The 24,974-nt window shown below is 46.2% G+C and overlaps 2 protein-coding genes across 3 annotated transcripts; one reads left to right on the forward strand and one right to left on the reverse strand.

The window, feature by feature from the left end:
* Positions 1-11,811: 11,811 nt before the first annotated feature.
* On the reverse strand, positions 11,812-12,522 carry LOC136504031 (protein NUCLEAR FUSION DEFECTIVE 4-like; the record flags this gene model as incomplete). Its single annotated transcript, XM_066498921.1, has 1 exon — positions 11,812-12,522. A coding segment is annotated over one exon (711 nt), but the record flags the coding sequence as incomplete, so codon positions are not given.
* Positions 12,523-15,430: 2,908 nt separating this feature from the next.
* LOC136504340 (putative disease resistance protein RGA3) lies at positions 15,431-24,655 on the forward strand. 2 transcript variants are annotated; one of them, XM_066499233.1, is made up of 4 exons: positions 15,431-15,869; positions 16,579-17,712; positions 18,853-21,402; positions 23,613-24,655. In XM_066499233.1, the coding sequence occupies exons 1-4, from the start codon at positions 15,588-15,590 to the stop codon at positions 24,369-24,371; spliced, it is 4,725 nt and encodes a 1,574-aa protein (XP_066355330.1). In that variant the 5' UTR covers positions 15,431-15,587; the 3' UTR covers positions 24,372-24,655. The 2 variants fall into 2 exon arrangements, with proteins under 2 accessions (XP_066355330.1, XP_066355331.1); XM_066499234.1 differs by having other exon boundaries at positions 15,432-15,869; positions 23,616-24,655.
* The last annotated feature ends 319 nt before the right edge of the window (positions 24,656-24,974 follow it).

Genomic DNA, 24,974 nt, shown 5'->3' on the forward strand with positions numbered 1-24,974 from the left:
TCAGTAATCATCCCTTTTCTCCATGTCCTGCCATGTGTAACTCCGCCCTTTCGTGGTGATGGTTCAATGTCAGTTGTCATCACATTCATAGAATGATGATTTTTTGTACGATTTCATTTGAATCTTGGTGCTTGAACTGTTGAACATGGTCCATGCACAGCTAGTGCCTCTTCAAACTTTCCACTTGTTTTTAGCTCCACCATGTTGTTCATGCATCTCTACAGCAGAAGGTCCTCATCGGGTTTTTTTTTTTTCTGTTCAGAGCCAACAGTGTGAGATGAACAGCTCATTATTTGAGTAAAGAATTGAGGAATCTGAACTGTAAGATCTAAAATTGAGACGAAACTTTGAGGTGTAGATGGCCAACGGGCCGGGCCCGTCAAAAGCATGGCCCGGCGCTAACGGGCTAGGCACGGCACGCCGGGCCACCGGGCCGTGCCTAAAAGGGCCACGGGCCTAGCCGACGGCCCAGGCACGGCCTGTTGGGCCGTTTTTCGGGCCGGGCTGGCCCGAGAAGCACAGCTTGCAAAGCAGATCGGGCCAGCCCGCGGCCCGAGCCTCCACGCCGCGCCGCCGCCGCATCCGCGAAGAGCGCCGCTGCTAGAGAGAGGAGGGAGAGGGAAGGGGAGGCAACACGAGCTGCGGAGGTGGCAGCGGCTGTCGGCACGCTCGTCCCCACCCCAAGGCGCTTGGCGGCGGATCCGTCGGGGTCAGCGAAGAAGGGAGCAGGGCGGAGCTCGGGTCGGCGTCCTCGGGGCCGGCGCGCACGCTCTTGAGGATCCCCCGGCGGGCGGTGTGGAGGTAAGGAGGTTGGGGCGTGGAGGAGGCGCTCGACGCTGCTGCACTCGAAGCCGGCAGCCGCCGCCATGGAGGAGCTGCGGAGAGCGCGGCCGCGAGATCCGAGAGGGAGCACGACCACCATGGAGGGCCTTGGGGGAGGAGGGCGGCTACTGGCGTGCTCGAGGCCGGCGCGTGCGCTGCAGCTGCGTGGGGAGGCGAGGAGGAGGTGGCCGCCTGCGGTCGCGCGGGGAGAGAGTGCGGCGCGGGGAGAGAGTGTGCTGGGGCCGCGCGGGGAGAGAGTGCGGCGTAGCGTAGGGAGGGAGGGGACCCGGGCGCGACTACGTGAGAGAGTGCGGCATGGGGAGGCCGGGAGGGGGATGCGTTGTGGACTCTTAGCAGGCCGGCTGGCCGGGCCGCCACCGGGCCCTGCGCTGAGGAGCGGGCCGTGCCGTGCCGGCCCACGTGCCTGGGGTAAGGCCCAGGCAAGGCCTGCCCCTCCGGGCCGGGCCAGCCCGGGCCTGCTAGCCTCCGTGGCGGGCCTTGCTCGTGTCGGGCCAAAAGGCCGGGCTTCGGGCCGGGTTGCCGGGCCTCGGGCTGCATGGCCAGGTATACTTTGAGGTGAGTTAGAGTTGTAGATTTAGTCGGAAGTTTGGAATTGGATGTAGAATTTGAGTTTCTTTGCTTGTAAACAAAAATAGAGTTCGAGGTTTTGTTTGGCAGGGGTTCCTTTCACTCCAGCTCCATGCTACAGTACCATAGCCGGAGGAGCCATAAAACGTGGCTTCTTTGGGCTCCTAAGTCATTTTCGTTAGGAATGAGAGAAACGGCTTTTGTGAATAGTGTAGCTACAGTTGATGTTGCAGGAGGAGTTGGCTCTGCCAAAGAGCCGAGTATTTCAGTTTAGAATCTAGGATCCATCATTGAATGTTTGAAAATTTGAGTATAATCTCATAACTACGTTCAAAGTTAAAAAAAACTCGACTTGAAAAGTTTTGCTAGTTCAAAAGGCTTGTTTCTTCATAGGATTAAGGGATGCTTAACACCAAGGTATTGTTTGGTTTGGATATTTTTGCCTGTCATCCATTAACGACGTGAACTGATAGCATAATTTCGTATTTGGTTAGGGCAGCCCGTATCCATTAACAGCGACATCCGATATGGCCCTATAGAACTTCGATACCGCTCTAGAACCAACATCTGTTCCCTTCCCATCCATTCGATTGCCCCTACGCGATTCCTCTCTCGCCCACGAGTCATCGCGATTCCTTCATGGCTCCGGTGTCTACAGTCCGTGTCGATGATGTTGGTGCTCCTTTCCTCTTCGACTACCTGATTACATGAGCTAACCAAACAAATTTCGTTGTCCCTTGAACTGCAACGAACAGGTCGCAGCGCTATCTGATTACATTGGAGTTCCTGTTTCCAAGGCATAAACCAAACATCACCCAGTTTACATACAACATAATTGATGCATATCCCTCAAGTAGTTTTAATAGATCTATTCAATCTATACCCGTACCTAATGTGAACCATCATGTATACTCTCTTTCATCCGGGAAAAGACACGATTCTCTAACATAGTACTAAGCTAAAGTATCTCAAGTATGAGAAAACTAGAATTGCATTATTTATCGTTATCTATCTCTAGTCTTCTTCCCTTTGGTGATGTTATGGTGGTCAACTGGTCACACAACGCCCCCCATGGAATCATATAAAATCAAATCAAATCTTTAGTTGTCCATCCAACTTTACTATTCCACTATTCAAAGTTACTGTTTCACTATTTCCCAATCAAATCACATCTTTAGTTTTCCATCTAGCTTTACTGTTCCCTGTTTAAAGTTGGTATCGAGCCGCAGGCAGGTGTGCACGCATTGCTGTCTCCATAGGCTTCTTGGACCCAGACCTCAACCTGACTTCTTCATGGCCGCTGTTGTCTCCAGAGACCACAGCTCCGCATCGGCGCCGTAGCTCCGCCTTCGACTCCACCGCCTGCGACCCCTGCTTCCTCACCTCTATGTTCCTCTCCCCGACCGACGACGCTTCCTCTCCCCCGGTGGCAGCGCAGGTGGATGCGGCACCTGGCCCTCCATGTGGCTACATGAACGAGTCGCGTTTTTTTTTCTCTTCCTTCCTCCTGACGGCTACAGGGGCAGATGCGGCGGCCCGACCTACCGGCGCCTGCGCTGGCTGATGCGACGACGGTGGCGGCTGCCCAGGTCAGTGAGCCTTGCCGGTAGCTGACCGCGGGGATCAGGACGGAGAGGTGGCCAGAGTGACGGCACTTGGGGCACGAGCGGGCCTGGTGTGGAAGCGACGGCCAAATGTCGCCCTCATCCTCATCTCCTCCGCCAAGCTTGGGGATCTGGCAGTTCTACCTCGCCGCCGTCCTCGAATACCTCACCGACCTCCTGACACTAAGGTTCGTGTCCCCTCCTTCTCGATCTCGGTCTCAATCTGGTTCATGGGTCTTACTGCTCTTTTACTGCATACAGGATGCATGCAGTGAGAAACATGTTTTTGGGTTCTTGGTAGGTTACTCAGTGTCCATGTCTGTTAGAGCATGTCCAAGAGTGTCCCATATCTCTTCCCCATCCATGTTTTTTAGGAAAAAAAGAGAAAAACTCATCTCCAAGAGTATCGTATATCTCTTTCCCATCTTTTGGCACTTGCCAAACCGGCCTCCATCGTGCGTAAAAATGTGCCATCTGTACATGCGCGCATCCTCGCGATTCCCCGCGTCGTCTCCTCCCACGTGGTGTCGCGATTTTTTTTTTTTTTTTTTTTTTTTTGCCGCGGTTCATCTTTGCGCCATCGCACGCCGTCTCCTACTGCTCGGCGCCACCGGGATTGCCGTCGCTCGCTCGCGAGATGATATCCGACGCCTATGCCTACCGGGATTGCCGTGCCCACCGGGATTGCCATCGCTCGCAGTGTTGTGCTCGCTCGCAGTGGTGTGCTCGCTCGCGGTGCCAGGGTTGCCGTCGGTCGCGATGAACTCCGACGATAGTTCCTCCCGTGTATATATGTATTGAAGTAATGCTCTTGGCCGGCTGCTCTACTGCATGCATGGTACTGTTTGCTGGCGCACGGTGAAGCAGCTACTGGCCGCGTGGTGAACCTGCTTGCCTGGTAGCTGGCCGGGAAGCTGGCCGTCGCCGGCTGAGACCTACAAGGGATCGGCACGAGCATGATCGAAGGAGGCGGCGCCGAAGGATTTGCGTGGCCCTGTGTTAGTTCTGTGCATTTATGCTGCCAGTACATGTTAGTTGATCTCCACCAATAGGCCCAACGGTCTATTGGGCCCTATCTCTACTCCCTGATCGGGGGAGCCCAACCCTAATTCGGTTGAAGGGCCCCTGTCGCACAGCACACATTAAAGGAAGGTGGGCGTGAGGGCTCGGACTACGAGGTTGACTGGAGCCGCCACACCCACCTACAGAAACCCTAATACCGATCTAAAGCCGTGCTGCCAGCGACGGGATGGCCCACCGACTCCGCCTCTGCCTCGCCCCTGCGGGTCACCGCCGGCGCTACTGGACTTCTTCTACACCGCGGCACCGGCTACGGAGTATCTACCAAAAGGGCGAGGAGCCTACCCTGATCCTACGGTTTACACACAGAGGTACTCACACGATATCGATCCTAACAATGGTACCAGAGCCTGTGTAATCCTAACCCTAACCGGGAAAAAGTAAAGAAAAGGGACCGGGGGTGACGGATGTCACTGGAACCCGGTCACCACCGCCACCGCGCGGGAAAAGTGCCGCACTGACACGGCAAGAAAAGAAAAGATCCGTGTTCGGATCAGAGAAGAAGAAGAAAAGAGAACAAGATCCATTCGGATCAGAGAACAGAGAGGGCTCTCGGCACTCCAGCCGAACCCTAACCCAAGAACTGAACAGATCTAGTTCGGAACTAGGGAAAGAATCAGTCTCGGATTAACCTTAATCCGAAAAGAAAAGAAAAATCCAAAGAAGAGCAAAAGAACAGGGGCTGGAATCGAACCCTAACCCTAGATCCCGATTCGATTCGGATGAACTCCAAAGGGAAAAACCGAATCGGTCGAATCAAAAGAAAGAAGAGAAATAAAAGAAAACAGAATTTAACCCTAGATACATTCGGATGTCAAAGAAAGAAAGGAAAAACAGAAAAGAAAGAGGAAAAGAACAGGGTCGGCATACGAACCCTAAAACCTAACCCTAACGGATCCACCCTCGCCGGCGCGGGAAAAGAAGAGCCGCGACGGCCTTTCGCCGGCGCGGGAGAAGAAAGGCCGCCGAACCGGTGCTGCTGCTCGCCGGGCTCGGCAAAGGGGTCACCGCGGCCAGGCCGCTCGACGGCGGCGCGCTCACCCGCTGGGGAGCGCGCACGCAGGCGAGGGGGCCGGCGGCGGTGCCATGGATGCCCGCCTCGCTCCACCACTCGCTCTCGTCTGGCTCGGTTCCGATGCGGCTGAGAAGAGAGAGCAAGAGAGAGAGGAGAGAGCGGCGCAGAAAGAGAGAGAGAGAGAGCGGCGAAGAAAGAATGAGTTAGGGTTTTGGAGGGCGCGGCCGCGGGGGGGTTTTTTGTTCGCCCTATCCGCGCGCGCGACCGTCCGATCAGACAGACGGCGCAGATTCACCGGGCCGGCTTTCAGCCCAGGCGGGTGCGCGCGCCAGGCCGAATTCCCGGCCCAGGCCCAGGTTGCGGCCTGGGCGCGGGGGAGCGCGCGGGAAAGGGCGCAAACGGCCATGGGCCGTGGGCCGCCTTGCCATTTTGGGCCGACACAGGAAAAGCAAGAGCCAGTTTCGGTTTTTTCTTTTTCCTGGAAAATTGAAAATACAAATTGGCTCAAAAGAAAAATAGAAAAAAGGTATTTTACCTGTGGGTAAAATTCAAGAAATTGATTGAAAGTTTTTTCCGCTGCTAAAGAAAAAGTATATTCTCCAGTTTATTTGTACCAATGTGGTATTTAACTGGAGAAAAGAAAAGTTTTTCCAGTAAATCTTTATTTCCTGGAAATTGATTAATGGATTAAAGGAAATAGAAAATTACAATTTTCCCTGTGAGTAAAATTCAAGAAAAAGAGAGTTTTTCCACAGTCAAAGAAAAGTAGTTCATACTCCAGTTATTTTGAACCAATGTGGTATTTAATTGGAGAAAAAGAGATTTTTCCGCTGCTAAAGAAAACGTTGATTCTCCAGTTATTTTGAACCAATGTGATATTTAATTGGAGAGAAAAAGAGATTTGACATAATTATGATGTTGTTATTTTCTGACCAACGTTGATAATAACAATATCGTAATGTTAATGATTTATGCATTAATTCTACTTCTGCCCAACGGTGATGTAGAATTAGTGTATAAGAACAGTTGTTAATGTTAAAGATTTATGCATTAATTCTACTTCTGCCCAACGGTGATGTAGAATTAGTGTGTAAGAACAGTTGTGAATGTTAAAGAGTTATGCATTAATTCTATTTCTGCCCAACGGTGATGTAGAATTAGTGTATAAGAATAATTGTATGTTTTGATTTTGACCAACGTTGGAATCAAGGCATGCAAATGATGTTATTGCTATGTTAAGAAAAGTTTTAACCTGGTTTTTCATCTTGTTTGAGGTGGACTGGGTAGTCACCTCACCGTGTTCCACTGAGTTTGTGGCACCGGTAAGGGAGACAAAAGTGAATGATGCCATTTGGGCAACTAAAGAGAGGGATTTTGAATCCCAAAAGATATCCTATGACTCCTTGGGCATAGGAAATGAATCACTACCAACAAGAAAAAGTTTGGCTGTGATAAAGAACATGATTGAACCTGCAATTGTAGGCTAAATCCTAGAGTGTGACACGGTCACCGAGTACCTCGATAGAATAAAGAGTCAGTTCACTGGCTCTTCAAAGACATATGCTACTCAGCTGAAGTGGTGGCATAAGAAAGCTCACGATGCGTTGTCGAAATTATGGCAATGTCGTTTAGGCCATATTTCGAGGGGGAGAATAGAAAGAAAAGTTAAGAATGATATTCTTCCTCCCATTATAGAGCTCTCAGATGTAGAACAATACAGAGAATGCATAAAAGAAAAAGTATGTAAAGAAGCGCAGGAATTTTATAGATTATTCACACAGACATCTGTGATCAGCTTTCCTGTAAAGAGTGTGGGTGGTTATGATTCGTTCATAACATTCACAGATGATTACTCCCATTATGACTATATTTATCCAATCAAAGAAAGAAAAGATGTATTGGATAAATTTAAGATATTAAAGATTAAAGACAGTCAGGTTTGACCGTGGTGGAGTACTACGATCGGCATACCCTAAAAGAATAGTATAGTAGCCCAGTATTCTATACCGGGTGAACCTCAGCAGAATAAAGTAGCTAAAAGAATCAATCGTACCCTGATGGATATGGTGGGCAGTATAATAATTTACGCCACCTTATAGTTGAGCCTGTGGATGGAGGCATTAAAACCTCCATTCATATTCTCAATAGAGTATCAAGAAAGTCGGTGCTCAAAACACTGTATGAGTTGTGGACAGAGAGAACACCCTCACTTAACCACTTGCGTGTGTGTGGGGGAGCCCTGCTGAGGCTAAAGTGTTTAACCCAAACATTGGGAAGTTATATCCCAAAACAGTAAGTTGTCATTTATTTGGCTACATAGAAAAGTTAAAAGGTTTTCGTTTCTACTGTTCAAAGAGATATACAAAGTTTGTGAAAATAAGACATGCTGTCTTCCTAGAGGACGAATTGATGAAGGGGAGCATGGTAGCTCGAGAAATTGACCTTGAAGTGAAGCGGGTGTAAGCGCCCACTCCAATGATTCATGAGCCAATTTTCTCACTACCTGTTGTAGCTGCACCGACAGTGCTAGATGCTATGGTGCCAGCACCTGTTGTTATTTCACCTGTGGCAACAATGAATGAAAATGAGGAACCTGTTCTTCAGGATTCTATAGAACCTATTGCCACACATGAGGGGGAGCAACAACAGCCTCAAACAGAAGATGTGCCAAAAGAGGAGGCCCCTAAAAGGTCTCAAAAAGTTAGAAAATCAGCTATTTCTGCTGATTATGAAGTGTACAACACTAAAGAATTTCAAATGGAGGATGATCCCGCCTCGTTTGAAGAAGCCATGAGTAGTGATCAGTCATCAAAGTGGCTTGAGGCCATGGAAGATGAAATAAAATCATTGAATGCTAATAAAGTTTGGGACTTGGAAATAATTCCTAAAAGAGTCAAAACAGTAGGCTATAAATGGGTCTACAAGACTAAACATGACTCTCAAGGGAATATAGAGAGATATAAAGCTCGACTTGTGGCAAAAGGTTTTGAGCAAAGAGAAGAGATTGATTACAATGAGATATTTTCTTCAGTCTCATGTAAAGTTTCCTTCAGAATCATAATGGCATTAGTGGCACATTACGATTGAAAATTACATCAGATGGATGTAAAGACGACATTTCTCAACGAAGACTTGGAGGAAAATGTTTACATGGCACAACCGAAAGGTTTTGTCATGGAAGGAAAAGAACGAATGGGATGTCGCCTAAAGAAATCCATTTATGGATTAAAGCAAGCTTCAAGACAGTGGTACTTGAAGTTTGATCAGTCAATAAAGAATTTAGGGTTTTAAAGAGAATATAGAGGACAATTGTGTCTATGCAAACTTTAAGATTGGGAAGTTTATCTTCCTTATCCTATATGTAAATGATATCTTACTTGCTAGTAGTGATGTCAGTCTACTACAGGAGACAAAGAAGTTTTGTTCTCAAAACTTGATATGAAAGATCTTGAGGAAGTCTCGTTCGTTCTAGGGATCGAGATTCACCAAGATAGAAGGAAAAGGGTATAAGGACTGTCACAAAAGGCATACATGGAAAAGATCTTAAAGAAATTCAGTATGCACAAATGTAGTCTCTCACCTGCTCCTATAGTCAAGGGCGATAGATGTGGGGATTTTCAATGCCCCAGGAACCAATATGAGCTCAATCGACAAAGTGAAAGTGGTTCCATATGCTTCAGCTGTCGGAAGCTTGCAACATGCTCAAGTATGTACGCGCCCTGACTTTGCATTTGTTACCGGGTTTTACTTGGCAGATTCCAGAGTAATTCTGGAATAGAACACTGAAATTAGTAAAGAAAGTCTTGCATTATTTGCAAGGAACGAAAGGCCTCATGATGACATATGGAAGATCTGATTCACTCCACATGGTGGGATATTCAGATTCTGATTATGTGAGAGTGAATGCATATCCAGACGTGGATTTTCTATCATCTCGCAAAGGGGAGCTATTTCATGGAAAAGCTCAAAACAAACTGTCACTACATCGTCCACAATGTATGACGGTTTGTAGCGTGCTATGAGGCAACGGGCAGGTGAACTAACTAACGAAGTTCATACCCGGTTTTGAAGGTGGTTGACGACATCTATAGACCACTAAAGTAAAACTGCGATTATAATCTGGCAGTACAGGATGCTCACAACATAAGTCAAGTGGAGCTGCCAAACACATTGACATAGAGTATTATGTTGTGAAAGATAAAGTCCGGGATCAAGTCATAAGTCTTGAGCATATAAGAACAGAAAGGATGCTCGCGGATCCGCTTACAAAAGGCTTACCACCCAACATGTTCAGAGGACATGGTGTTCAGAGAACATGTAGCTAGCTTGGGTTTAAGGGAAAGCCTAAAATATTCCTGGACAAAAGAAGGCCCAAAGATAAGTATCTATTTCAGAACAGAGTAGTGAGTTGTAGCTGTTAAGTCTATCGGCAATGGACCGTGACGATGAGACATGCTCTATGAGCTAATCTGTAATGGAATGAACAAAAGCAAATGATATGAAAGTGAAAGATGGAATGAGATCAAGGGGGAGAATGTTAGTTGATCTCCACCAATAGGCCCAACGGTCTATTGGGCCCTATCTCTACTCCCTGATCGGGGGAGCCCAACCCTAATTCGGTTGAAGGGCCCCTGTCGCACAGCACACATTAAAGGAAGGTGGGCGTGAGGGCTCGGACTACGAGGTTGACTGGAGCCGCCACACCCACCTACAGAAACCCTAATACCGATCTAAAGCCGTGCTGCCAGCGACGGGATGGCCCACCGACTCCGCCTCTGCCTCGCCCCTGCGGGTCACCGCCGGCGCTACTGGACTTCTTCTACACCGCGGCACCGGCTACGGAGTATCTACCAAAAGGGCGAGGAGCCTACCCTGATCCTACGGTTTACACACAGAGGTACTCACACGATATCGATCCTAACAGTACAAAGTGCTCCTACCTCAGATGCATGTATATGTGTTAGTTATGTTTGCATCCTTATGTTTGGACAGAGAACTGATGCCGCAGCTATAGCTGTGCTTGCTATATTTGTAGCGTCTTCTTAGTCATATACATGTTCGCATCTTTATTTTGTTTACAGCTTTGGCTTTTTACACAGAATTAGTGCCTTAGCTTTTACTTTCTCCTTGCATTTTTTTTGGTCCACTACAGATTTGTTTGTTTACCTTCAGTTCTACTAATTTGATGTATTTGTGCTTTCTTTGTCACGCTAGCTCCTTCTAAGTTTGTGATCAGTCTGGTTGATCTCACATGAGTTTTACTGGTCTCGAATGATTAATATCTGTGCTACGTTTCATACTATCCCTGTCGTCACACAGGATCTTCGGTTTGCCTGCTCCTCGGGTAATCTGCCTATGCTCTAGCTTCTCTTTCTAATTTTTTTTATACCTTCGGTTCTCCTAATTTGGTGTATTTGTGGTTTTTGGTCACGCCAGCTCTTGCTACATCTGTGTTCCGTGTGGTTGATCTCAAAGGAGTTCTACTGATTCCGAAGGATTACTCTGTGCTACGCTTCATAGTATCCCGGTCATTACACAAGATTCTCTATTTGCCCTGCTACTCTGGTAATCTGCCTATGCTCTAACCTTTCTTTTTGTTTTTGTTTTCTGCATACCTGGTGCCTATTGTATAAGACTCCATCTTCCTCAGGTTATTTTTCTTTATTTTTTTCACTCTTCTAGGTACTAACTGTCAACGAAACAGAAAGAACATTCTCTCAGGCCAAAGTTGAAAGTTACGGTCATAGAAGTACATATTCTCTTTTCATGCTAATTTTGGTTCTAATTGGCACAATGGTATGATGCTGCCTGTAGCTGCAGACAAGTGTCTGGGCTACAAAGTGCAAGGGCCTTTTCAGATTATTCTGGTACGTTTTTACACCTTCCAATTTATTTTGTGCCTATCCTGAAGTAGCTCTTTTACTTCCAATTAATTGATTGGATTGTGAGTGCCATGTCAATATGCTAAAAAGAACAGCTCTTCTGTGACCATGGTTTGTGCACAGTTTTAGTGCTGACAAAATAGCTAGCAGTAAGAAAATTTCATGGTAAACTTTTGCAGGCTGGGATGAAAAGAGAGGTGACTAAAATATATCAGTTATCAGGTCCAGTTGTTCTGCAGCTGACACAACGCTGATCGACCCCTCCAAGGTTTGGACCCTTGATAGATGCACTAATGATAAGTGTATGCTATTGTTCCCAACATTTTCAGCCTTCCATTGGGTCATGCTTATGTTGAATTTCAGATTGAGTATATGCATGCTCTTATTTATGGAGCCATCGAATTCAAAACAAAAAATTTTGCTCAGCTATTAGCATAGTTATCAAAAAAAATTGTTCCTTAGACTTTGTGTTTATATGTTTATTAATTTTGTTGATTTGCATGTTCTAATTTATTTAACGAACTTCTTCTGCTCTGTTCTGCATACTGCAGTAGAAGTGTAGACCAGAACAGTGTCAAACTGTCAATGGTAAAGCTACCAAATTCTCAATCCAACATCAACCATCGGTGTCAATCAAACAACCTAAATGCCAAGCAATAACTAAAAATCCAATCTTTAGGCTTTAGCCAGCTCCCAGTCGAAAGACTCGAATCCCGAACTACCACTGTCACTGTGGATTCAGTCTGCAGTTAACTAGTGTGTGTCGCGTAGCTTGCTTTGATCATCTGACACCTCCAATCTCCATCCATATCAGTCTCGCTCAACTCGCTCCCGTGCCAGTGGCCCCCTCCTTGAACCTCGCGTAGATGTCCCCCGCGTAGAACGCCCGCGTCCTCCACGCCAGCGCCAGCGCAACCGCCGCGGCGCCCACGGTGACCGCCGCGACGACCAGGAACGACTCCCTGTAGCAGCGCTTGCCGACGCACGTGACGCCGCCGGCGTTCCCGGGCACGACGATGGCGCCCTGCCGCGCGGCCTCTCGGTCGTACATCCGGCCGGCGACGCGGACGTTGAGGATGTAGGAGCCCACGGGGCTGGCCACGTTGCCGACGTTGTAGAGCGTGGAGTAGTACCTGAGCCCGAAGAGCTCGGAGATGATGGCCAGGATCATCGGGTACGCGGCGCCGAAGCAGAACCCCACCAGCACCGACGCCGCGTACAGCGACCCGGGCACGCCGAACGCGATGAGCAGGTGGCCTGGGACCGTGAGGAGCAGCACGCCGGCCACCAGCAGCGGCCGCGGGATGCGGTGCCGGGACAGCAGCGCCTCCGAGGCGAACCCCGCGGTGACGCGGCCCAGGTAGTTCCAGATGCTGATGAGGGAGACGAAGGTGGCCACGCTCCGCTGCGGGTAACCCAGCGACTCCCCGATCTGGCCCATGTTGTCGATGGCCGTCAGCGTGCCGCCCACCCCGAACACCGTCGCCGTGAACAGCAGCAGCCTGTCCACGCTCACCAGCGCCTGCAGGATCGTGTTTTAACTGGGGATCCGGCTTGTTTGGCTATTATTAATGTCGACTGATAAATTGACTGAAGCTATTTAGTTAGATTTTAATTGATAAGTTGGTTGAGTTCAAAAGTGAACGGACCCGGAGGAGTGGAGTGGCCCCGCTCTGGCTCCGTCTCGTTTTGCTTTGGGGGCCGGGCCGGGCCGGGCTGCTGCTAGCTGCCAGCTGCCTGCCGATATGGGCCGTGGGCGTTAGTGGTGGTAACGCGTATTGGTTGGCGAGATCGCACCTGCACGAAAATAAAGGTTGCTACTAATAACAGGGTATTTGGAGTTTATTAGGACTGGTAATTGGGTAGGGATGAAAACGATAGGAAACGATCAATAGGATGTCAAATCACTTTTATTTTCATATTTTTTCTCGAAAATGAGATCGATATGATATTGTCGGAAACGAATACGGCGCTGATATTCCGGTAATTTCCAAAAATGATAGTAGTCGATCGAAAAATACATCGATAACGATCGGAATCCATGAGAACGATATCCTCATAAACGATAAACACGCCAAACCGTAGAATATAAGAAGATCCATATAACTGGACCTATCTCACATGACAATAATAAATAAAGCCACAATCGACAAGATCACGAGCTGAAACATTTCGCATGATCTTAGGTCTCAAACAGTGGCAAACCACGCAACATTACGATAATTCTTGACAAAGACACAAATAAACGATCAAGTATTTACCTTATGTGCTTACGTGTGCAGATGGATGGACATGCTTAGATGTGGGCCAGCTAGACCTAAAGTATGTATTGTATCAGTAATTACCGACAGTAAATTACCGGTTAAATATGGCAATCTTCGAAAACGATTGGAGGAGGGCAAGATTTATTTCCACTTTCGTTTCCGATTATTTTTACCGTTATCATTTTTATTTTCCCGATTACCGCTACTGTTTCTGTTTAGGCCTAAAAATCTGAAAAAACATGAAAACGATTTCTGAAAATCGGAAATTATCATTTTCGTTTTTATCCCTATAACTGGGTACTACATGGTTTGGCTGATGACAGCAACAGCAGTCAACATACAGTACTCCTAGTAGGAGTACGTACATGGTCATCCTGATCCATTGGAGATGCAGAGTGCAAGCTGAACTGTCCCATCACCATCAGGAGGATAGCCATCATCCTCTCCGGAGCCCTGATTTGGAACGCATGAACGACGATCCTCTTCGATATGTGTTTGTCCGCTCTCGTTTCGGTGTACTACGCTGTGCCCTTCATTTCCATTGACCGACTCGTCTCCATGTTTGCTGTCAATTTTGGCTCCATTTGTTGTCTCACTGCTAGCGCTAGCCGCTGCATGTGCAGTTGACAGATAACTGAAGCCTCAAGTTACGACGTACTTACTCCAGCTTAAAACCAAGAATCAACCGTGAAATTAACTCTATGGTAGTTGACAGACAACCATGTGATCCCGGATGTGATGCGGTGTGGAGTGAGCTGAGCTCTGGTGGGGTGGTCCTGAAACTGAAAGTTGGTCTTGGAAGATGGATGGCGCCGTGCATGCTCCCGGCGGATGCGTGGGGATTCAGGTCGAAGCCCATGCGCGGTGCCACGTCGGCCTGCTACTCAGCCCACTCACTACTGTGCTCAGCTGGGCTAGCTTCAAGGCTTGCCCGGCCCGGACACAAGCATGCACATTGCACACATGCTAGCCAATGAATGCATCGAAAGTTTCGTCTCGCGATTTCTCACCAAACTGTGAAATTAGTTTTATTTTTCATCTACATTTAGTACTCCATGCATGTGCCGCAAGATTCGATGTGATACTTTGGGATGAAAATTTTTGGAATCTAAACAGGGCCTTACACTAGAGACAAGACAATGAATGAAGTGGCCTGCTGGTGATCCAAAACTCAACTGACTCAGCCCCTCTCTCATGAGCTGAGGATAATCATCATCTCTATGTATATACGTATACTCCATATAACAGTAGGTTCGGTTTGTCTGGAGTTTGATCAATGAGCGAATTCATTATTCATTAATCATCATCGAAGCAAATGGAAGCCACTGTCAAGCAGCAAGGCATATATATCCAAATCTCCCACCTGACAAGATGCTGGGCCGAATAGTTTGTACGGGCCGGGGCCCAAGGAAGATGGGGATCCGTCACCAGGGGAGAGAGAGAGAGAGAGCATCCAGAGTGCAGGCAAAAGGTTGTCAAAATTATGGAATCGGAGGCCTTTTAAGCATGGTTTGGCTACGGCTCGCGCCCGCTCCGTGTCGAGCGCTGCGCCCGCTAGGACTCCTGCATTTCGTTTCCCACGCTACACCTTGATTTGCGCACCCACGCAGCCCCGCGCTCGCCCGGACGACTCGCCCTGCTAGGGCTGCACGCCCGCACGCGAGGACCATATGTGCCCGCTCGGTGGCGCCCTAGCAGCTGTAGGAGGCGGCTGTGAGATGTGGGTTCTATTGTAACATGTGCAACACCGTATCTACAGGGGCAGACTGATGCCTAATGCTGACGAAAAGGCAACTGCTATGCTGAAGTTTCATCCTATAACCCGCAAACTTCACAGGCTGGGGATTGAACAGTGTGCTTCCAAAAAAGATTTGTTTGACACTGGATTTAATTAAACAGCCTGTAGATACCCCGTAGTCAAGCTTCACCTGTCCCAAAGAGAAAGAGGACTGCCTCTTATCCATCGATTCATTGAGGACCACAAGTACAACAACTAATTTTTTGAGAAGTTTAATGTGCGTTTCTTTTGGAGTGAGAGAGTATTAATCTGTCACAAATTTTGTACAGAGAAGACGAGGGAAGCTGTATATCATCGTAGAGACCGTCGGAAGTTTCCGCGTAATGAAACGGAAGCTGCCTCATCGCCGCCACGTCGAATAGAAAGCGCTCGGACGCGTGCCGTCCGCGGCAGCTTTCCCCCCTACGCGCACTCAGCGCGGACGGACGACCTGCTGTTGACCTGGCCTGCTACTAGTCTACTACTGCGGTGTGCCGTGAGCAGTCTGCGAGTCGTTCGCATCGCATCCGGCATTCCGGCGCCCGGCGTCCCTCCATGGCTTTGGCTGGAGTCGGGGAGGCGCTCGCGTCCGTAGTGCTCAAGGAGGTGTTGCGCAAGCTGGGATCCGCTGTCGGGCAGCAGATCAAGGCGCGATGGAATCTGGAGCGAGATATGGAGGAAATCAAGAGCACGCTGGGGATGGTGCGAGCCGTACTGAGGGATGCCGAGAGGCGATCCGTCAGGGAGGAAGCGGTCAACCTTTGGCTTAAGATGCTCAAGGACGCCGCCTACGAAATCTCCGACATGTTCGATGAATTTGAAGTCAAATTGACAAAGGTAAGTCTTCTCGCTTGTGCTATAAATGAAAAAAAAAAGCCCATTTCCCCCCACATAATAGTATCCTGTTTAGTGTCTTGATGAACTGCTGCAGCAATAATCCTGATACATCCCAGTCATAATAAGTAGTACTTGGAATCTAGTATCAATCTATATATACGCACGCACATCACTAAACATCTTTATCTAAAGTTATAAGGCACAGATTTGGTAATTTGGATCCCATACTAGTCCACCATCGCCCTTCGCCGGCAATATCTAGGATGGCCTGCACTGGATCCTTCATCAACTGCGGCAAGTGGGCAGAGAGGACGCATATTGGAAGAACTTCCACCCGTTCACTGTCCTGTACCAAGAGTCCCTCTGATGGTACCCATTGCTCTACGGAAGAAGAGAATATTAACTGTCATGATACCTCAACAAAGGAGGCCCAACGATAGCAATACCAATTTGAATGCTAGTATTGCGTACCAATGAACTAGCTTGGGGCGCGCTTGATTGGGTGCATAGGTGATAGTCCTACCACAAAGGAGGCCCAACACAGATGCTAGGAATAGGATGCTGTTTGTTTGTCTACATTCTTTTAAACCCCTACATGCGTCCTATATTTTTTATTCATCTGCTGACAAGCTGTTGCATCAGTTATTTAGGTAATTTGTCTGTTTTCCCCCCTTTTAAAACTGGGTTTGAATGATTTCATATTGAACAGGGGAAGATCTCTAGCTCTGTTGCCAAGCTTACTATGGGTAAAAAGCTGAAGAATATGAGAGAAAAGATAACAAAGATAGCAGCACAGCGGACACAGTTTGCATTCAACCTAGATGCCTCTTCAACAGACCACGAAGAAATCAAGAAGAGACAAACAACATCAAAGATCAATAGAGCAACTATCGTTGGAAGGCAGAAAGAGAAGGATGACATTGTAACATTACTAAAATCAGATGAGGAACAAGAAACACTAGTAATCCCTATCTTTGGGTTCGGGGGTATTGGTAAGACCACACTAGCTAAATTGGTTTTCAATGATGACCGGATGCAAGATTTCAATCTGCGAGTATGGGTTTATGTGTCTCCTCATTTTGATTTGGAAATGATTGGCAAAAGTATAATATCACAATTCAAACAACCTGTTGAGGGTTTGGATGGTCTACAGTCTGTAAGTAATTGTCTAGAGGAGACATTGGGTGGCAGAAGTTGCTTGATTGTTTTGGATGATGTATGGGAGAGCAACTTCTTTCAGTTGGATAATTTAAGGCTGATGTTAAGTAACTTCAAGGAGAAAAGCAAGATTAGGATCATTGTAACAACACGAACTGAAGAAGTTGCAAGGAACATAGGCACTCTTACACCATACAAGCTGAAGCCATTGTCTGATGATCATTGCTGGACATTGTTCGAACATATGGCTTTTCAATCTGGTTTCTCCTGCAGAGAAGATAAAAATGCGTTGGACAAAATTGGGTGGGATATTGCAAAGAAGTGCCAAGGAGTGCCAATGGCAGTTCAAGCTGTTGGGTTTATGCTGCGCAACAAAAGTGTCGAGGAGTGGAGAAATGTGAGGGATAGTGATATTTGGGATGGCTCCTCAACCACCGATATGCTACCATCGCTGAAGCTTAGTTACTACCAGATGACGGATTACTTGAAGCTTTGCTTTTCCTATTGCTCAGTGTTTCCTAAAGGCTGTGAAATACATAGGGGTGATCTAATTCAGCAGTGGATATCTCTTGGATTCATTCCATCCAGCCCTGGAGAACACTTGACACTTGAGAAGATTGGGGAAAACTATGTGAACGAGCTACTAGGAATGTCCTTTCTCCAATACTCAAGGCCAACATCCTTGGTGAGTGATTAATAGTAGTATATACCTCACTACTCTTGGCATCCAAATCCTAACCATCCTTGGTGTGATTTCCTATTTTAAGTTATTTTTTTAAAACATGAATACTACTTCCTCTAATTAATCATAAATATAAGTTTATTTGTACATCGACCCAGTCTCCAATGACCTTTTGGCTAGCAGTATCCATAAAAATAAATAATCTTAAATGGAGATAGTTATATACTACGAAAATATTTTTCATGATGAGTTTATGAGCCTCAACCTTGTGTTATCAATCAATGTGAAACTTTACAAATTGGTGAAAATTCAGAAAAAAAAGGAAAAACTAAAATAGACTTACATTTGCCGTCACAAGCAGTGCCAAGTAAAACTGTCCCGAGCATGGAGAGCAAAAATCAAACCTAAGCAAAAGTTCAGGTGGATATTTGCTAAAAAAAAAGGGCTTATAGGAGAGATAATTGAACCTGGGTCTCTTGACCTTGGAAATTTAACTGGTATATGGACTAAAAATGCAGGGTGGACTAAAAATTTAACTGGTATATGAACCTGGGTCCTATGTGACAAAAGGGTACCACAGAAGCTAAAAGGCAAGTTTTATAGGACGGCGATTAGACCTGCTATGTTGTATGGTGCAGAATGTTGGCCTACGAAAAGACGACATATTCAACAGCTAAGTGTCGCGGAACTGCGTATGTTGCGTTGGATTTGCGGTCATACAAGAAGGGATCGAGTTCGGAACGATGATATACGTGAGAGATTAGGGGTAGCGCCAATTGAAGAAAAGCTTGTCCAACACCGGTTGAGATGGTTTGGACATGTGCAACGGAGACCTCCAGATGCACCGGTGCGTAGTGGAATCCTAAGTCAGGATAGTAACGTGAAGAGAGGCAGAGGAAGACCGAAGTTGACTTGGGTAGAGGCAATAAAAGGAGACTTGAAAGGATGGAATATACCCAAAGACTTAGCCTTAGATAGGAGTGCTTGGAAGACAGCTATTCATGTGCCTGAACCTTGATTGCTTCTGTTGGGTTTCAACTCTAGCCTACCCCAACTTGTTTGGGACTTAAAGGCTTTGTTGTTGTTGTTGTTGTTGTTGGCACTTTTTGGATTAGTTTAATTAATATAATCTATTTATTGCAGGTAACCAAGGAGGACACAAATAACTCTATGCTGCTTAGCATGCACGATTTAATTCATGATCTTGCTAGATCTGTTCTTGGAGATGAACTGCTTTTCGTGGATGGTAAAAAGGGATACACTTCTAGAAATGGCAATCACCGGTATGCATTAGTAGTCAATGGTACGAGACAAATAGATTTATGCGATTATGTTCCTACCAAATTAAGATCTCTGCATATTTTTGACTCTGCGGAAATTCATCCGTCCTTATATAGTAAATCCTTGCGTGTCTTGGATTTAAGCATGTTTTCCAGTGGAAGCTTTCCAGCATCTATTGGTAAATTGAAGCAATTGAGGTACCTTGGTGCTCGTGGGATGCAACATGAATCAGTTCCTGAGGATGTCACTAGCCTTTCAAAGCTAATGTATTTGAACATAAGTGGTTCCTCCAAAATTTCAATGCTGCCCGACTCAGTTAAGGCACTTAGAAGCTTACTGCATCTAGACCTATCTGGGTCTTGTAACCTTTCTTCACTACCAGAATCATTCGGAGACCTGATAAACCTATCACATTTAAACCTTGCGAATTGTTCTTTACTCAAAGCTTTGCCCGAGTCAGTAAACAAACTCAGAAGCTTGCTACATCTAGACCTATCTGGGTGTTGTAACTTATGTTCATTACCAGAATCATTCGGTGACCTGGAAAACCTCTCACATTTAAACCTTGCAAATTGTTCTCTATTCAAAGCTTTGCCCAAGTCAGTAAACAAACTCAGAAGCTTGGTACATCTAGACCTATCTGGGTGTTGTAACCTCTGTTCATTACCAGAATCATTCGGCGACCTGACAAACCTCACAGATTTGAACCTGGGGAATTGTATTCATCTCAATACTTTGCCAGATTCAGTAAACAAACTCAGAAACTTGTTTCGGCTGGACCTGTCAGGGTGCTGTAACCTGTGTTCACTGCCAGAATCATCAGGTGACCTGATGAACCTCTCACATTTATACCTGGCGAATTGCTCGCTACTCAAAACTTTGCCTGAGTCAGTGGACAAACTCAAAAGCTTGCTACATTTAGACCTAAGTGGTTGTAGTAGCCTCTGTTCGTTACCAGAGTCTTTTGGTGAGCTGATAAATCTATCACATTTGAATCTGGCAAAATGTACTGATCTTTGTTCTTTGCCCAAGTCTTTTGGAAGGCTATGTGAACTTCAGTATTTGAACCTGTCAGATTGCTTAAGACTTGGTCTATGGTTTGATATTGACACTCTCTGTTGTCTTACTAAGCTACAGTATCTAAACCTGTCCCGTTGTCCAAGTCTCATGCATATACCTGAATCTATCAACAATCTAAAAAATCTCCATACTTTAGATCTCTCGAGATGTCACTGGATCGAGAGATTTCCAGAAAGTCTATGCGGAATGGCCAGCCTCAAGTTTCTGCTAATACATGAGTGCAGACCATGGTTGCAACAGCGTGTCAGGGAGTCTCAGCTTCAGAATGATGTGCTAATGTTTACCAAGTTTATTGTTCAAAGAACAAATTCAGGCACTTCCAGCAATATTTCACGCCTGCAATCTGTATATCCTGCAGAGCTTGAAATTGTATGCCTTGAAAATGTGACAAGTATCGAAGAAGTGGATGCAGTAAATTTGGCAGGTAAGTCAATACTTTCCAAATTGGCATTGGCATGGACACCAGCAGCTGAACGCTTTCTGGAGGATGAGGCTTTGCTCCAAGGACTCCAGCCTCCTGAAAATCTCATGTCTATAAAAGTACAAGGCTACATGGCAACTTCCTTTTCTGGATGGATGATGTGTATGGAATCATGTCTACTGCATCTTGTTTGCATTGAGATGGTAGATTTACCGAGATGTGAACGACTACCGGTGTTTGGCCAATTACCAAATCTAGAGCGGTTGATTCTAAAGAGGATGCCAATCTTCAGGAAACTGGGAACTGAAATTTGTGGGGGAAGTGGAGCATTTAAGAAACTAAAAGAGTTCACACTAGTAGATCTTGACACCTTAGAAGAGTGGATTACCAAGGTTCCACTGAATGGTGAGTTCATGTTCCCCAGTCTTCACAAGTTAGATATCTGTAGCTGCCCTAAGTTAAGGTTGACACCATGCCTGCCTAGAGCAATTGAATGGAGAATCCAAGCGAGTGATGAAATTATAGCAAGTCAATATGATGCAGGATCACCATCCTCCTTGACACTATCAAAACTGCATGTTACAAGCTGCCAGCTGCAACCCAACCAGTGGGCGCTGCTCGGATTTCTCCCTGCTCTTGAGGTATTGGAAATTTCAAACTATGGACTGGGAAAATTGCCAGACGGCATCAGTTTCCTGGTATCACTGCGATCACTGAAAATAGATGTGTGCACTGATGATCCAAAAGAACAATTCGATTGGTTACTATCTCTTTATGCAATTTCTGGTGACCGGGAGGTTCTGTTAACTCAACTTACTGCATTGGAGAATTTTGAAATAAGTTTTAATAATGAATTGCAAACATGGTGCAAGAAGCATGATAGGTGGACCTTGCAGAACGCCAAAAACGAGGTAACTTTTAGAGCAGTTTTTAGTATGGCCTCTTGCATTATCGTCCAGTTGCCACCGCACATTGCTTTAAAGTTCATGTTAATATGGAATGTGTCAAGTATAAATGAATCGTCCACCCTTCTTCATCATTTTAAGCTTTTCGGTTGAACTAGTCAGTTTGTTGTGAAATCTTTAAGTGTTAAGAATGGCAAAACACATATATAGAACATGCAGCTACATGCAATCATGCCCACTAGCTTTGCACACTAGAAATACTGGGTTAGCACATAAAAGGTTAGTCCCTGTGTACCAAAAAACACATTTTGGACATGAACACATTCTCTGAAACACAACTTTGATACTTTTTGTTACAAATGTATTTACAAACATAGCAACATTATACTTTTTATGAAACTGCATTACGAGATAAATCTACCTTTTAAGATATTTAAACTCAACTCATAGCAATTTCGGAATTTCCAAACCATCGACATAGAAATTGACAAAATTGGCATGGGCATTGTCAAACACGAATAAATTTTACATAGGCACTGTACAACCAGATGAATAAAATTTACAAAGCCATTGTCAAACCATCGACACCAAATTGACGTAGCAATTGACATAGTATTCACAACAAATTGATATAGCATCATATTCATTTCAAACTCATTTTTCAATAAATTTCACAACAAATTGGCATAGCATCAAATTCATTTGAAATCAAACTGACAATCACTTTCACAACAAATTTACATAGCAATTTTGTTTTTATTTACCTTGTATTGGAGGAGTGAGATTGGGTAAGGCGTTATTGGGCCGAGGGTCAGGGCTCGAGATGGCCAAGCCTTGAGCTCGTGGTAGGGGCGGTCAGGGTCCAGTTGGCTCCAATCTGTGCTTGAGCTCATGGTAGGGGCGGCCATCGAAAGGTGCCCGTGGCCGAGCTAGGGGTGGCCGGTGGCCAGACATTGAACTTGGGGCGGCAAACCTCCATGTCGGAGCCTAAGGCAAGCGTTGTCGACAGTCGATGCTCGGGAAGACTAGAGGAGGGCCTGTCGGAGCACGAGCTCGAGGAAGTCCGGAGGTGAAGAGCGGACGATTGGAGGAGGTTGCCGAGCCTAGGGTTTCAACTTGGAGTCGAAATCCAATTGGCCAATTTGGTGAATGGGGTTGAGGAAACCTCAGGAAAGCGAATCCGATTAGGGCCTGTTCGGTTAGTGTAGAATGAGGCCAGGAATTATTCCCGCTGATCAATGTTATACGAATTAGACAATCGTTCCGGCTGGGAATAGTTCTAGGTGTCCATTCCGAGATAACCGAACAGGCCCTTAGTGGGGAGGGCAGATACAGTGGCCGGTGGGGTGGTGCATGGTGTGGCGGTGGTGGGGAGGAGAGGGAAACTATCACAACAAACTTTTGAGGGCCTTGAGGAGGGTCTCGGGAACAAGGGCTTTAGAGGTATTTGAGGTAGTTCTACTTTTGTGGGACTGAATAAAGGTCCAGTTGATGTTCGAATTTTGTTCCATATAGCCTCAAAATTAGGATAATGACTCAAGTAGTGGCCTTGCTAGAGTTGCTCTTGTAAAATACGTTGAGCACTTGATCTCTAGAACACATGGCTAACAGCTCTCACCCGAAGATCTGAGGGCCTCAAATACGGGAATACCGGAGGTATTTTGCTGGATAAATATGGTAACAATGCACGGTCGGGAAAACGTCTCACCCGTTTGTGATCCCATATTCGCCTAGTTTTCCTGGATTCTTGCTTCTGTTTTTCATGGAAATATAGTGTGTGTGTGTGTGTGTGTGTGTGTGTGTGTGTGTGTGTGTGTGTGTGTGTATATACACACACACACACAATCGGTGAATATGGCAAACGGTGCTGGTGGGGACAGATTTTTTTTCCATCCCGTTTTTCATCCTTATCTATGAAAGCCTTAATGTAGTGCAAAGTTTTGCTTCAGCTTGGTCATTAAATCAACTTGAAGCTTCGTCTTTTTTTTGTTGAAAGGCGATTTAAAGCTCATTTATTATCTGGATTTCAAAGCAAGAGAGGTGGGATAAGAATTACTAAATAGCTAATTGGGGCAACCTTCAATTGGTTTAACCCCCTGGCATCCTATGTATCTCTATTAGATGTTTTTGTTTGCCATGTGTTATTATTTGTAGGTTTATTTATAAGTAAGAAACATATATATTGATTTTTTTACTCCTATTGCTTATTTTTTGAGCAGTCGGCAACTTTCTTTGAACGACACTTGGTCATGATCCAACAGAAGGGAAAAAAGCGACCCCTCAGCACGTACATCCTTCGGGTCAAGCAGCAAGCTGAAGCCCTCAGTGCCGTCGGGCAGACTCTTCGTGATAAGGAAATCATCAGGCGCATCCTCCATCAGCGCGAGGGCGGCATCACCGACTATCTGGATAGGCGTGCCCTCATGCACGTCCTCAAAATGTACGGCTGTGTCACGCTGAATGATCTCTATGTTCGTGTTGTGATGCATGAGGAGGGTCGTCAGCACAGCACTGGTGATCAGACAGTCTCGGCACCCACGACTCCGCGACACGGTTGCAGCGGCCCCCGCGGCTCGGCCCTCTACCGCTGCCATTCAGCGCCGCCGTCTCTCTGCTTGTCCTGGGACGACGAGGATGAGGATGACCAGATACCAATGGATATCCGAAACCTGATTACCCGACGGGTAAAACCCGTCGGTGAAAAAGAGGCATTTATTTTTGATCGAAAACCAGAGGAAGATAGGCGCAGGGCCAACTTAACAGTTACAAGGATCCTTTGGGAGAAGAAGGCACAAGGATCTTTAAGTGCCAGTCCGGCATGGCTCCAGCAGTCAGTCCGCTCGCGAAGGCTTATTAGTCAGCCAACAGTATTTTTCTCACAACAAACCAGCACCAGTCGGATTTATCAGTCCAGAAACCAATCAGCGAACAGGTCGAGTATGCGAAGAAACCGAAGGAGCCAAACTGAAGGATGATTTGTTTTCTGGTGAATAGTAGAGGAGCTAGAGCCATTTTTGTGATCGGAGGATTGGAGGAGCTGCAATTTGTGTCTTTAAGTGCTCCAACTCCTGCATAAGAGAACTTAAAGAGAGCCATGCCAAACAAACCCTTAATATGCGCTTAAAGTGTAGTACTATAAGAGTTAACTTGCAGCATATGTTGCAAGAAATCGGAAATAGACGAATATCGAAAAAGAAAGTGACGACAAGCTAATTAATGATTGCTTGTGCCAAGTGTATAAAGTCTTTAAATTTTTATTTCAACGAACCAAATAAATATACTAAGTACTATACACATACATGTACTTATGGGCCCTCTTGTGGCATGGGCCTCCGGCTGTTGCCCACCCCCCTACGACGTCCTCCTGGGTGTAAGAAGAATTCTTCACCCACGGATATACTAATGGGTAATAATCTCTACCCATTAAGTATGCGGGTACGGGTATGGGAGCGTACTACCCATGCACTTGTACCCGTGGGTAATTTATACCCGTCTTAGCAACACATATGTTTTCATTAATTACTATAAAATATACATATATCTAATATACCTATGACTATTAGACTACTAATTAGTGT

This window comes from Miscanthus floridulus, chromosome 14, assembly GCF_019320115.1.
Source record: "Miscanthus floridulus cultivar M001 chromosome 14, ASM1932011v1, whole genome shotgun sequence".
Classification (NCBI taxonomy): domain Eukaryota; kingdom Viridiplantae; phylum Streptophyta; class Magnoliopsida; order Poales; family Poaceae; genus Miscanthus; species Miscanthus floridulus.

What these genes read in the sequence shown, in the direction of transcription:
- LOC136504340 (XM_066499233.1), top strand. Translation starts at nt 15,588, where the DNA reads ATGGCTTTGGCTGGAGTCGGGGAGGCGCTCGCGTCCGTAGTGCTCAAG. An exon ending in TTGAAGTCAAATTGACAAAG is followed by an intron (nt 15,870 to 16,578) that starts GTAAGTCTTCTC and finishes CATATTGAACAG; the next exon opens with GGGAAGATCTCTAGCTCTGT. An exon ending in ACTCAAGGCCAACATCCTTG is followed by an intron (nt 17,713 to 18,852) that starts GTGAGTGATTAA and finishes TATTTATTGCAG; the next exon opens with GTAACCAAGGAGGACACAAA.